This window comes from Saccopteryx bilineata, chromosome 2 (assembly GCF_036850765.1).
Source record: "Saccopteryx bilineata isolate mSacBil1 chromosome 2, mSacBil1_pri_phased_curated, whole genome shotgun sequence".
Taxonomy (NCBI): Eukaryota; Metazoa; Chordata; class Mammalia; order Chiroptera; family Emballonuridae; genus Saccopteryx; species Saccopteryx bilineata.
Window position 1 is genome coordinate 268,255,571 of NC_089491.1, and position 13,914 is coordinate 268,269,484.

The 13,914-nt window shown below is 53.7% G+C and overlaps 1 protein-coding gene across 3 annotated transcripts in view; it reads left to right on the plus strand.

Moving 5' to 3' along the window:
• Positions 1-13,914, plus strand: part of RBM19 (RNA binding motif protein 19) — a 129,142-nt gene that overhangs the window by 20,327 nt on the left and 94,901 nt on the right. For all 3 annotated transcript variants that reach the window (XM_066260500.1, XM_066260501.1, XM_066260502.1), the window contains exons 16-19: positions 1,129-1,258; positions 9,477-9,646; positions 10,155-10,215; positions 11,688-11,767. In XM_066260500.1, coding sequence (XP_066116597.1) covers positions 1,129-1,258; positions 9,477-9,646; positions 10,155-10,215; positions 11,688-11,767 — 441 coding nt within the window. The remainder of the gene's footprint in view (positions 1-1,128; positions 1,259-9,476; positions 9,647-10,154; positions 10,216-11,687; positions 11,768-13,914) is intronic.

Genomic DNA, 13,914 nt, shown 5'->3' on the forward strand with positions numbered 1-13,914 from the left:
CATCGTCTTATATATCCCAATTGTGAATTCCATTTCACCCCTGCACCAAGAATGCCCGGATGGGCGACTATGAGAGGGAAGCCGGAATCGGCCTCCAGAGAGCAGGCCAGGCCCCTTGCCTGACTCTGGGTCTTGGCTTTCTGTTCCCTCTTGACCCCAACCGTCATTCTCTGTGCTTTTGGTATCTTGTACCTACAATTATTTGAAAGTTAGTTCTGTGCATAGGTAAAAAATTTCCTCTCTAGGTAAAAAACAAAATAAAACACACTCATACACATTCTTGTCATAACAAGTTACCACACACTTAGGGGCTTAACACACAGATGTATTCGCCCACACTTCTGGAGGCTGGAGGTCTGAAATCAAGGTTCCAGCAGGGCCGTGTTCCCTCTGAGGCCTCCGGGGGAGGCTCTGTCCTCACCTCGTCTGGCTTCTGGTGGTTCCAGGTGTTCCTTGGCTTGTGGCTGCACCCCCCCCCCCCAGGCTCTGCCTCTGTCACACGTGCCTTTTCCTTTTCCCCATTTCTGTCTTTGGATTTAGGGCCCACCCACGTAATCCAAGGTGGTCTTGTTTTAAGGTCTTGCATTTAATGAGATTTTCAAAGACATTTTTGCCAAATAAGGTTCTCTTCACAGGTTCCGGGGGTTAGGACATGAGCATACCCTTTGGGGGGCCACCTTTCAGCCCACTACAGGTAGCGTCTGTGTACTAGGCACTTGAACGTTTTGTAGACGTTACCAGTGTCTCACTGATCCTTGAACTGCGATGCACACACAGCGCCTGCGAGGGTCTGTGTGTGTGTGTGGCGGGGGGTCTCTAGCGACCCTGCCGCGCTTCTCCCGGGAGAGCGGCATTTCCTCGCTGGTGCTGTTCCCCCACCCCACTGCCTGTCAGGCCCCAGTCAGAAGAACCACAAGGGGGCCCGGGTAGATCCAGCGACCACAGAGGCTCGGCCTGTCCCCGAGCTAAGCTGCCTCAGGGCCCCCCGTGGTGTTCTCAGATCAGGCAGCATGGGGGTTCGGGGCTGTGTTCCCCATCCTGGCTCCATTCCAGGAGTCGCTCCCTCTCTGGACCTCGGGCTCTTCCTCTGTATAAGGCGCTGAGTCTCTCCCTGCCCCGTGTCCGCAGTTTCACCACGTCCCCCTGTATCTGGAGTGGGCTCCAGTGGGCGTCTTCTCCAGCTCAGCCCCGCAGCAGGAAGGACCCCAAGACGCACCGGGGGAGCCTGTGGGGAAGGACCAGGCGGAGTCGGAGGCCGGTGAGTGCCAAGTCTGGGGTCAGGGTGTCCTAGCACATTGGGCGAGGGAAGGAGGAGAGGGGAGCACTAAGTATTTATTAGGTTTCAAGTTCATTATTCACCCTGGAGACCAGTGGGTCTGACTCAGGTTTCACAGGTATGTAAAATGTTCTTTAAAAAATAGAGCATAAAAATGGGAGGCGGTCAGCTTTTTTTAGCTTGTCAAGTAGAGGTTGTAAAGAAAAAAAAAAAAAAAAACTAGACTATTAACAGGGATTTAGAACCCAGCAAGGGAAAACAACCTTACTTCATATACCCGCCGGGATGCCTCCTGGGTGGGGGAGGTTGGTGGAGGCCCCTTGGCCTGGCACGGTGCCCCCTGGCGTCCAGTGACTGCAACAGCAGGAAAGGGAAGGGAGAGGGGTCTTTGGCAATGGGGACAGCACCGGTCTTTCATGTTGAAACTGTTCTGCACAGTGTAAGGCGGTTCACACTTCTGGACCCCACCAGAAGTGTTGGGAGTGCCCCTAGGGATTGCGATAACCTGAATCCTGCCCCCCACCCCACATTCCCAAATGCCCTGTAGGGGGCAGACAGCCCCCGCTTGAGAACCGCTTAGTCTGGGGACCGCGACTGCACCTTAGAATGAAAAGGATGGTGACGGTCCTTTTAGCCAGGGATTAAGATTTTTGCCCCTTCATAATGTCTCCCCCTGCACTCTACTTTCTTAGGGTTATCAGTTTATTAAAATAAGAACTAAAAATAAGTTTCCTATCTTCCATCTCTATTGTTCTGATTTGTAAGAAGGTGTTTAACAGCAAAAAAAAAAAAAAGGTACGAGTTGGGGAGCAAAATCCTCAGATCAAAGAGCGGCCCTCTAATTGAACACACCTCGCTGTCCACAGACCTCCCTGGCTGACGGCCCCGCTCCCTTAGCTGTGCATCGGGAAAGCTGTCTGGACTGGCCCCGTCAGTCCACAGCCTTGGGGAACCCTGGTCCAGACACCCCGTTCCCAGCGGGGAAGTCCTTCAGCCTCTGTGCTCTGAGGCTCTGACAGCGTCCTGGGGCATTGGAGCAGCTCGTTATTAGCAGAAACCTTTCAGAGCCCCCCACGCACCCTGTTTACAAGGCTAGTTGTGTCCACAGATTGGTTCGGCATCTCCTTCTAAACCAGCTCTCTGTCAGAAAGACTCCTTCGTGTTTCCGGGTTGCCTCTAACTAGCCATCACTCCCAGACCGTCAGTTTCCTCCATTCCCACTTCACTTGCTGGACTTGGGCCTGACCGAAGCAAGTGCTCCTTTAAAGCATGGACTTCAGCAGAGACCTTTTTGTTCTGGTTGTTTGTTTTACTTCATACCCGTATTTGCCAGGCAGGGAACCGTAGGGGAAGAGAGTGGCCGTGTCCCCCGCGAGGTGAGGCCCCTGGCAGGGCATAGCTGGATGGGTCTATGTGGAGGAGTGAGTGAACGCAGGGAGAGGGCCCTCTGAACCTCTCTCTGTAGCCCTGAAAGGTAGGGGCCGGCTCATACTGTCTTTGCGTCCCAGGCCCCTAGTAGGAGCTTAGTGATGTCAGAAGGTTTGTTTCTGCACCTCTCTCTGTAGCCCTGAAAGGTAGGGGCCGGCTCATACTGTCTTTGCATCCCAGGCCCCTAGTAGGAGCTTAGTGATGTCAGAGGGTTTGTTTCTGCACCTCTCTCTGTAGCCCTGAAAGGTAGGGGCCGGCTCATACTGTCTTTGCATCCCAGGCCCCTAGTAGGAGCTTAGTGATGTTGGAAGGTTTGTTCTCCATTGTTAGCCCAGCATCATCAGGATGTCGCCCGTGATTGATAACTGTATCAATCACAGTAATTGTCAGGAGGGTACCAACTTATACCCACCCCATCAACTTATCCTTAACTTTCTTTCAAACGTTTACCACTTCCCCAGAATGCATCGTGCATGGCTCATTTCCTTAGAGTCCTTTCCCGAGTCCCCTGCTAGAATGTTTGTTCCACAAGGCCGGTGCCCCCTCTGCTTGCTCACTGCTGTACCCCAGTACCCAGGAATGTGCCCTGCGCCTGGTAGGAGAGCAGTAGGTGGGTGCTGAGTGAACCCACGGACAGAAGCGGCATTTACTCCCTGCCGGGCCCTGCGCCAAGCACTTTGGGTTTCTCAGAATGTGAGGCTCAGAGCTCCTGGGGAGTCACTGTCTCCCTTCCTGTCTTATCCTAGCTTCATGGCTGGGTGAACGGCCTCCTTCTCTGAGGCTCAGTTTCTGCATCTGTAAAATGGGCGTGATATGCATATCTTCTGAAGGCTTTTGTGAGCCTGCCTGTGAACAGCTATTCCTCTGGCTCTGTTCCTGATTCAGTGGCCAGAACGGGTGGTCTTTAACTGCACCGAGAGCACCAGATTCACGCCATCCACTAAGCCAGGATCACCCACGAGAGCACGACACATTCCTCTTCCCCACCAGCCCCCAGCTGGCAGGAGGACAGCTGCTGCGTCACAGTGGTAATCGATGTGGGCCCTGGGTACAGACACGTTCTGGGGCACACAAGGAGGGGAGGCTTTGCAGAGACAGCGTCCTCTGGTTTGACGTTAGACTGCTGCCCGGCCGGCCCCGTGTCCCCTTTTCCCCGGGCCCAGGTTCCAGTGTCGAGAGCATCCCAGAGAGACTGTTCCCGACCAGCCCTACATCCCTGGGCTGGTGTCCAGGGTCCTGCTTTGACTCATACAAGGAGGCCCTTGGAGCCGGGAGGAGACAGGACATAGTTCTAGCAGATACGTCCAGATTTGGGGCCACGTCTATGCTGGTTTCAAGCCCTCCCGAGACCCACATTGTCAGCGGGTGAATCCCCCGGAGCTCATCTCAGGGGTTTCTTTGCCCTTTTTGTTCCCATTCTAACACGCATCACATACATAGTCCTCTGTCCCTTGTGCAGTTCCTTGTCACCTGCACCTCCCCCACACCTCGCCACCCCACTTGTCCCCGAAGCTTCCCAGACCCCCACCCCCACACAGGGCTCAGCCAGCCCCCCAGCCCGGGGCTTTCTCCGGCTCCCAGGGAAGGCAAGCAGAGGCGGCGTGGACAGAGCTTTTTTGCCCCCCCCCCCCCCCATGCAAAGCCCTCCTTTCTCTGTACCAGTCCTGAGGGAGGGGAACGTGTGCTTTATCTCCGCACAACCGAGACCCTCACCTCCAGATAAAGGGCTCCGAGTGGGGGGAGGCCCTGAAAAGCTGCTCACAACTGATAACAGCCTGTGCTGTCGGCCTCCCACCCAGAGCTGGGGAGGGCACGCGGAAGTCTGCGGCCTGATTATAATAAGGCCCCATGTGGTGCTGCGTGACTGGATTTGATTGTGCTGACTGCGGGTGGAAGCCTTTGTCGGCCCCTCCCGGCCCCCTCAGGCCCACTGTGCTCTTAAATCCTGCTCCACCCCCACCCCCGGGCCCAGCCCTGCCTCCTCTCCCTCTCCTCCCTTCTGGTTTCTAGTGATTTTGTTGGCAAACCTCTGTTTGAGGTTCACAATACCTTGTGTTCTCTTTCCAGTCTTTCCACTGTCTCCCCGCTCGGGGCCCAGAGCAGAAGTGCTTTTATAATGACCTCTGCTGCTTGGCATCACCACACCTCTCTGGACACGAGCGTGGGCCACAGTGGGGTCCACAAGGAGAGCAGAAGCTCTTCCCGAGGGTGAGGCTGGCAGGGACTGGGTCCCCAGACTCCAGCGTGAAGCCGGCCACGGGCAGCCTGCCCTGCAGGGCGGGAAAGGGGGGCTTCGGGCTCCCTGTGCTGGTTGTCCCACTTGCCTGGTTCGGTTCGGGGTCTTTGACATTCCCCCACCCCGGATTTCTCAAGGCCTGGCTGGGCAGCACGGGCCATTGGGGTGCCCTGGGCACCGTTCTGACAAGCTTCTGTGAGCTCACCCTCATAGTCATCCTCCCAGAGGACCCCATTGTTGTCCCTTATTTTAGATGGAAGGAAGGAAGTGCAGAGAGACCGAGTGACTTACACAGGGTCACTCGTCAGAGAGCTGGGATGTGACTCAGAGCCGCCACCTGCCAGGTCTGTGCTCTCTGCTGTGACGCTCAGCCACCCATGGGCCACCTGTGGAGCACTGACCATGTCCAGCACACTTACATGCTGACAGTCCTTATCGACAGTGTGTGTGGATCATCTGCTCTGAGCCAGGTGGTGGGGTGCAGTGGTGACTAAGGCAGACCTGGACCCGTCCTTAAAGAGCTCCCCTTCTAGGCGGGGGACACAGACAGAGAAGTGAACTGATAGCGGTGACTTCAGATCAGGGTGAGGGCCCTGAAATGAGACCCAGGGGAATTGATGGCAAGTAGCCAGGCCTGGGGACTGCTGGAGCTAGAGTGGATAGGCAGAGCTCTGATGGAAGGATATTTGAGCTAATGAGAAGCCAGGCCTGGAAAGACGGGAGATGAGCAGAATGGACAGAGGGGACAGCGGCAGGTGCAAAGGCCCTGTGGCAGGGTGGGTTTGGCAGCCTTGGCCAGCAGATTAGAGGCCTGTGCTGCTGAATGGTAATGGAGGGGACAATGTGGGAGAAGCTGGCAGGCCCGCTGCCAAATGAGGAGGCCACTTGGTCATCCAGATGAGAGGCGGTGAAGCTTTGGACCAGGGACCCAGCATGTGGATGGCGTGGCAGACACTTGCATTTTCAGATAACCCAGGGAGTGCAAGGGTGTGTGTGAGTGTAAGGGTGTGTGTGAGTGTGAGCATGCCCATGTGCACATGTGTGTATGTGTTTAACTCCATTTTCCAGATAAGGGTGGAGAGGCAGAGAGGTTAAGCCAGTTGCCCACGGCCACACAGCCAGCAGTCATGTCACTGGGACTGACCTGCGCCATCCATTTCCAGGGCTGCGAGCTTCTCCCAGCCGTGTGGTACCTCCCAACTACAGTCCACGGGCCCCATCTTGTTTTTCAGCAGATCTGAGGACAGCAGTGCCCTTGTCTTGTTAGTTCTTCCAGCAGCCCAGGGAGATTACAGGTGCAGGGAGGTGGGTGCAAGGACCACAGACGCTTAGGAAACAGCAGATATCTCTGCTGGTGGAGGAAGCCCGGGCCACATTTAACTGCCTTTTGTTCAATCTGGATGTTCCTTCCAGATGTTGGGGTCAGGGAGGCAGGGTGGAGTGGATGGGACTCTGGCCACACACACAGCTGCTGGGCCCCCAGAGCTCGTTGGGAGGCTGCAAGTGCCTAGAATGCCACGCTGGCCCTGGCTGGCACCCAGACTCTTGGGAGAGGCTGAGGGAAGGGTCATCGGTCTCTGCCAGGAGTCTGCTCAGGCCGGAAGTGGGGGTGGTGCATGAGGCCCTTGCTGACTGCGAGTTACCACTGGGTGACCACTGCCTGGTTCGGAAGCCACATACAGGCTTTTGAGTTAGTTGCCAAGGTTTTTAAACCACGGGTTTTCCCGTAAAAAGCTGGATTTTTGGCTCCTTTTGAAATATCCTATCTAACCACCCTGGGTTGACCTTCTAACGTGGCAGCTGTTGACCAGTGTCAAGAGGAGGCTGCCCCTTACACCACCATGAGCCCTTTTGGTCACCATCATCCCAACCACGAACCTCTCCATGAACCTCTCTCCCAACCTGAAGATGCCTGACACTTAGGGTTCAGCTACAGCCGGCCTCCAGAATTTTCCTCAGGCCACCTGGCTGTGATGTGGTTGCTGTGGTCATCAATGGAATAGGGCACTTACCGCGCCGAGCCATGAGCCTGGCACAGAGTGGGGTGGTCTAATCAGCTCCTTTCTTCTCATCTCCAAGACGAAACATGCAGGGAGAGCCAGTGGGGTGCAAATGTCATTGCGGCTGAAGGTCACGGTGTTCATTTCAGTTGAAGTTCTAGTTCAGAACCGAAGTCCCAGCTGCTTTGCAGAGCTTTGCTTCCCGCATCATTAGTAATACTTTTTGCGCCCCACTTTGCTTTGCAAGTTGGGTGTTGAGTACAAATGGCCATGCCATGGAGTCCCTTGTTGGGTAAATGGCACGCGTGTGGGAAAGGAGGCTTTATGTAGATTTCTCCTTTTTTGTCCTGGGGAGAGTCTGGGTTCTGGCTTCACCTCCGTGGGAGGGAGCACGCAGGGCTAAGGCCACCTGTTCAACTGATGTTGACAGAGACAGCATTGTTACCAGCATAGCCGCTTCCATTAGGGCTTGAAAGGGTTGTTTTCTGACAAAGCAGGTGATGCTTCATTAGGACGTGCAGGAGTTAGGCTTACCTCAGAAGGAGGCGGATGGTGAGGGCAATGGAGAGGCTTTGGCGCTTGGCAAGAGAGTGGGGGACAGACCTGAGCTCCAAGCAGTCCCCGTGGGTCTCTCAGAAGTTTGAACCATTTGAGGGCAGGTGTGTGCATGAGATTGGGGTTGTCTCCATCTGTCTGTCCACTCAGGGCCGGCTCAGAGAGCTGCCAGCCAGGGCCTGCTGGGTTTACTGGGGGTGGAGGGGGGCATCTGCTCAGAACCTCAGAGGGGTTTGATGGCTGAGATGGGGTTTGATTTCCTGGGGAATGTGGGCAGAGCTTTGAAAGCTTGGATGTGGAGGAGGGATATGTCCCCCTCCCCAATCATATGACTTGGGAGAAAACTGATTGAAACTGAACACATTTCCAGGCAGCAGGTCCTCTCAAGAGGATGGGACGCTGTTCTCATCCTGGTGAGGCTCCCGTGAACCTCGGGTGAAGTTCACTCTCAGCCCCAGGGCTGACTGGCTCGTGGCAGCCATACCCCCGGCCTGCTGACTCCCACCCCACCTGCACTTTGCCCTCTTCCTGCAGTGCTGTCCCTTCAGAGTGGGGTGTAGGAGTGTTTGGGGACAGGTGACAGATGAAACCACAGCCTCTGTCACCCGCATTCTCTTAGGTCTAATTTCACCCATGTTACCAATGCAAAGTCTATATCATAGGACAGAAGGACTCAAACTCCAAAATACTGTTCATAAATGAAATAAACCCAACCTGCAGAGTTCGCGAGAAGACCGTTAGAGTACCAACAGTGTTAAAACTAGTTCAAAGTACATTCGTATCTGGACAGGGGAGAGTATACACATGGGAAAATGAGTTCCTAAGAAAGAGTTAGAATATTTGTTTGAACAATTTAAAATAGGAATGAGGGTACTCAACTACAGAACCAACCGAACATTTATTATTTTTCTCTGTGAAAGAAAAGCTGTCGTACATCTTTCTGGGTCAGCTGAGGAGCCTGTAAGCCGGCTCAGGACCATCTTGGGAACTCTTTTCTGTCCTCATGCGCACAGATGTGAGGACCATTAGTTACATCGTGTATTATTTTGTATTTTATGTTTTCTCCTATATATATATTTTTAATTATGAGCATCGTTCTCCATTTAGCAACTTGAACTGCCCCTATGAACTTGTCTGTGTTGTTTAACATTCTTCGGAAGCACCATGTTTAGTGTCTACCTATTATCCCAGCCTCCCATGGCATTGTAACTTTTCTAGTCTGTTCATGAACATTTGGTGCTTTTTTCCCCAGGTTTGCACTGTTTTGCATAACTCTGAATTTGACATGTCACGTAACGATAAAAACACTCTGAAGCTCTGCACATTGGGAATTTTAATTGAGTGATAACGCCCTTTAGTCTCCAGGACTATTTAGGTTGATTTGAGAGCGAGAAACATCGGTTTCTTGTTCCAGCTATTTATGCACTCATTGGTTGATTCTTGCATGTGTCCTGACCGGGGATCAAACCTGCAACCTTGGCTTTGAATCAGGATGACACTCAGGCCAACTGAGCCACCTGGCCAGGGCCTCAAGGGCTGTTTAGAATGTTCTACATTTTGCTCCTATTCTGTAATTTTTGGAAAGTTTTAAAGTTGCATTTTAGGTTGAAAGTTCACTAAGCATTTTTTTGTTTGGGTTTTGTTTTTTGTTTTTTTGAGAAAAAATAAATTTGCTGAGGTTTGGGGTTCAATAAAACAGTTCACACAGCAGTTTATTTGGAAGTTCATATGAGTGTGGGTTTATCCAATTTAAGGTTCTTTATTGTCTGTGCTTCCTATCCCTTACCCATTAAAAGAGCAGAGGGAGGTGGTGGTCTCTCCCCGCTTTCAGGGGTTGCTAAAACCCCGCTCAGGCTAGGAGTGAGTGTCCTTTCCCAGCGCTGCCCACGCAAGCAGAAACCCTGATCGAGCAGGTTCTGCGACGTCAGCAGATATCATTTAATGGATTTGGGGTGTTGGGGTTTTTTTGGTGGGAACCCAGTGCCCGACAGCGAGACCCCAGAAGGTGAAAAGCCAACAGAGGAAGGAGCAAATGACTCTTCATCAAAGATGGAGGAGGAGGAGGAAGAGGAGGATGAAGAGAGCCTTCCCGGGTGTACTCTGTTCATTAAAAACCTCAACTTCAACACGACTGAGGAGACGCTGAAGGGGGTGAGCAATGGTTCCGGGGGCGTGGGATGGGAACCCCAGTCAGCTCGTCCCCACACTTGGGGGCGCAGGGTGGGAACCCCGTCCAGCTTGTCCCTGCACACTCGGGGGCGTGGGGCAGGAACCCCAGTTGGCTCATCCCCACACTCTCGGGGGAGCGAGGCGGGAGCCCCGACAGCTAGTCCCCGCGCTCACAGCCTGCAGTCATGCCTGGCGTTAATATGCAGCTGAACAGCTCACGCCCCTCTGTTTGGCCTCTGCCAGGCTGTCCGGTGGACGTCTCACCCAGAGCAGCAGCCAGACCAGCCTGGAGGCTGGGAAGGGCAGCCTCATACACGCAAGGGACGTGTTGGATGTCTCGGGAGGGGCATGTCACGTGAAAGCTGCAGCCGGTGTTAGCATGAAATATTTAGTAACATCCATAATAGGCACACACAGCCCCCATCCTTAAAATCACACCTGCAGGATTAGCAGGGAACTGCTGACGACACGTGTTACTCTTCTCCTCCAGGTGTTTTCCAAGGTGGGCGTGGTGAAGAGCTGCACTATTTCCAAGAAGAAGAACAAAGCAGGTACTCCATATGAGACCTCAGCCGACACGCAGTGGTTCTGAAGGAAACTGGGTAGCTTTGCGTAGGGGGCGTGGGCAGCTCTCATTTGTTTTGAAGGTCGCCCGTCCTCCTGTGCCCTGAAATACTGTCGTTAGCCAAACTCGTTCAGCTTTTGTAGAGTGGTCCCTGCTCCTGTGTCCCTGGAGGCTCCTGATTTCCAGAGGAAGCAGCCATGCACACCAGGTTCTTCAGAATCTAGACCTTTTGTCACCTCAGACTGCCAGAGGTGGCCTTGGAGTAGTGCGTTTAGAGGGCTGGTGGGGGTGACATTGTTCAGTAGAGGAAGCCTCTCCCTCTGTGCTCTGGAAGTTTCCCCGGGGAATAGCAGGAAATGGCCAATCTAGTGCTTTCCCTCTTCCCTTCCTAGAGAAATAACCCAGACATAGAACACCTAGAGTATCCCACTGAGTCATTAGCCATGCACTGCACTGGTCCGTGGGTGCCCGGGCCATGCCGCAGCCAGCTTCATGTCTCCATTCAGCCTTGGGGGTTGTGTGCCTCTCACACAATCTTAATGCGCTTCTTAAATGTCAGGCATACACAGACACCTCTGACCCATCCATCATCTGCAACCTTGACTCTCCCAAGGACCGCTTTCCAACATCTGCCGAAGAACATATATTTAAAGTCACCACAGGGTGGCGCTGCCTGTGAGCCAACGGTCTGGCTGAGCCTCAGGCCCACTGCCCACAGAGCCCCGTTTGGCTCTGTGAATGGAATGCTGGGTGAGGCATGCATCACATTTTGTGCCGAAAGGGCAAGATGGAATTAGAGATCTTACTTGTGTGTGCGTCTGTCCCGTAAAAACTTCCCTGTCCCTAATTACAAATCTGAAGTTGGGAAGCCGAAGTTTCCGATAAATTTTTGAGATATTCCATCCTGCCTGAACTCTTGCTACTCACTACCTTGAACTGGGGAACCAGATAGGTTCAAATAATGCCATTTCCCTCCCTCTCCCAACTTCATGTCTGAGACCCAGAAACCAAATGCAGTCGGGTGGTCAGAAGTACTTGCAAAGAGCATGTTTGACTTTCATGCACATATTCATCTTGTGCATTATGTGTGGGAGGGAGCGGGGGACTGCCTAGGCAGGGGCTTTGCCGCTTGTCACTGCAATGGTCATCCCTGTTCCCTCTCCCTCCCAAAGGCGGAATGCTATTATGAAGTTAATTATCATGTCAATCATCTGTTAATTAATAGTCCACCTGGCCTCAGGTGATGGCTATATAACCTCCTTGTCTGACTTTTGCGAGATAACTAGTAATAAATGGTGAGTCGGGCTGAAATATTTGGGGGAATGAAGAAGGGTACGAAGAAATGAGGCTATGAAGCCGAGGGCCGGGGGCACCTCGGAGCCCTTGCACTTGGCCTTGTGCTCATTCCTCGCTTCCCTCCCCACCCGCCTCACTGTGATTCCTACCTCTACCTTCCAGGAGAGCTGCTGTCCATGGGATTTGGGTTCGTGGAATACAGGAAGCCGGAGCAGGCCCAGAAAGCGCTCAAGCAGCTCCAGGTAAAGGGGTGTGCTTCTCAGACGAGGTCCACAGAGTCACCTGGCAGGCAGTGGGGCGGGGGTCCTGTCAACCCTCTGGTATCCAGCAGGAATGTGGCAAAGTCCACACTTTCTCCAGGTGTCTAGGGCACTGTGTCCCCAGAAAAATGAAGAAACTTTTTATCAAGGGCCTGGTGTATGCCAGGCACTGAGCTAGACCTGGAGGAGGCTGGCTGAGTGGACCTCCAGGTAAATACACAAGGTCACAAGAAGTGCTCAAGTGGAAACAAAGCAGACGCCGTGCTGCGGGAGGCACTACTTTAGGCTGTGTGTGGTCAGGGGAGGCTTCTCTGAGGAGGGGACAATTGAGCTGGCACCTGATTAACAAGATGACGTCTGCTATGCAAAGATCTGGGGGGAAAGCCATGTAGGAAGTAGGGAGAGCATGTGCAAAGGGCCTGAGGCAGGGACTCGAAGGCAGAAGTGAGCTTACTGTGTTGAGCGGAAAAGGGCCAATGCGGGCAGGGACGGTACAGGTGGGAGCTGTGGGGGGCTGACTCTTGGAGGCCTTTTAAAGATGAGAATTCAGCATAAAGGGAATGAGATCACAAGGCTTGCAGCCCATTGGGGAAGTATCTGATTTCTGCCTCAGTACAGGTTCTCTAGCCGCTGTGTGGAGAGTGGATCATAGGAGGGCAGGTGGGAGGCCACTGAGTCAGCCAGGCAGGAGAAGACAATGGGGAGGCAGTGTCTTTGGGGGAAGGGACCGAACTCGGAGGTGTTCAGGCATAGACTTAAGCTCCTATGCAGATGAAGAAAGGAGCAGTGCCCTCCTGCTGGGGTGCAGGGACAAACCAGGGTCCTCAGCAGGAGGGGAGCTGGGGCTATGGAGAGCAGAATGGCCTGGGATCTGCACCCCGAAGGGAGCCGGGTCTTGGCTTGAAACAGTGCCCTCAGCACTCCTCCCTGAAGCCCCACATCCCCAGGCCCATTGGTGGCAGGGGACAAGGATCAATGCCTTCTCATGCACTTCTGCTTTCTGCAGACCCCTTGCTCCACGCTGTCACTGGCCTGTGCTTGTTCTGCAGGAGGGGCGACACAGAGGACAGGCTGGGCGCTCCTGATGGTGCCCCAAGAACAGACTGCTGAACCCAGAGTCCATGGAAGGGTTTCAGCAGGTCCAGGGACCCTTGTCAATCATATTCAGACCGAGTGCCCTGTGTCCGCATGCGTACAAAGGGGCACACAGGCCTGCTCGCTGTGAGGCCAGGCAGTGTGAAGCTAGAATAGCATTGAATAGGGCCAAATTTACCAGCCAGGTGAGGCCATGTTGGACACGGTGGAAAGGGCGCCCGTGCGGGGTCACTGCCCTGGGGAGCATCGCTGATCTGTAGAAACCTTCCAGGTGACTGACTCTGTCCCAGGAGAGCTTCCTGGTCAAGCGAAAGGCTTTAGGGGGTCATAGACTGTAACTGGGCACTTGGCCAATATAAGAATTTTAGTAGAATTTTGACCTTCCCCTTGACTCAAGGCAACTCCACCAAGGGCTGATTGGGTTTGGGCAGGATGATGGGGACGTGATGGCCCCTGGGGGCCTCTGTCTTTAGTTTGAGAGGCCCTCTCTCTCCACCACGGCTCCAAACTCAGATGCCTGTGGGGGCCAGGCGGGCCGTGTAAACAGAGGGGCAGGCATTCCCCAGAGCAAGACCTGGGCGCTCCTGCCCTATCCAGAGGCACAGCCACCTCTTGGCCTCGGCCAGGGCCTGGCAGTGGAAGGTGTGCCCCAGCGACAGATCTTCCCTGGTGTTTTGTTTGTTGCTGTTTTTTGAGAGGCACTGGAAATCCAACTTTGCTGTGAGGTGTCCTCACTTGGCTGGAGTTCAGTTCTGCATGTTCAGTGGTCCGTCTCCTTCCTTCGCTCCACGTGGCCAGATAACTGTTTTTACCAAGCTGCGTGTGCTGTAGTTTATGGGCGATTTAAGGGATTTTCAAGGGTAATTTTGGCTAATATGCCATTTTGGCCTTAAGGGACCAACTTTAGAGCGTAGCTGAGATGCAACTCCACTGTGACTGAGAATTTTTTTTTAAAGTGCATACAAACTAAACTGGACTCTCCACAAGCCAGACCGGAGGGGCTCTCTTGGTCTAAAAACACATAAACAGTGGAA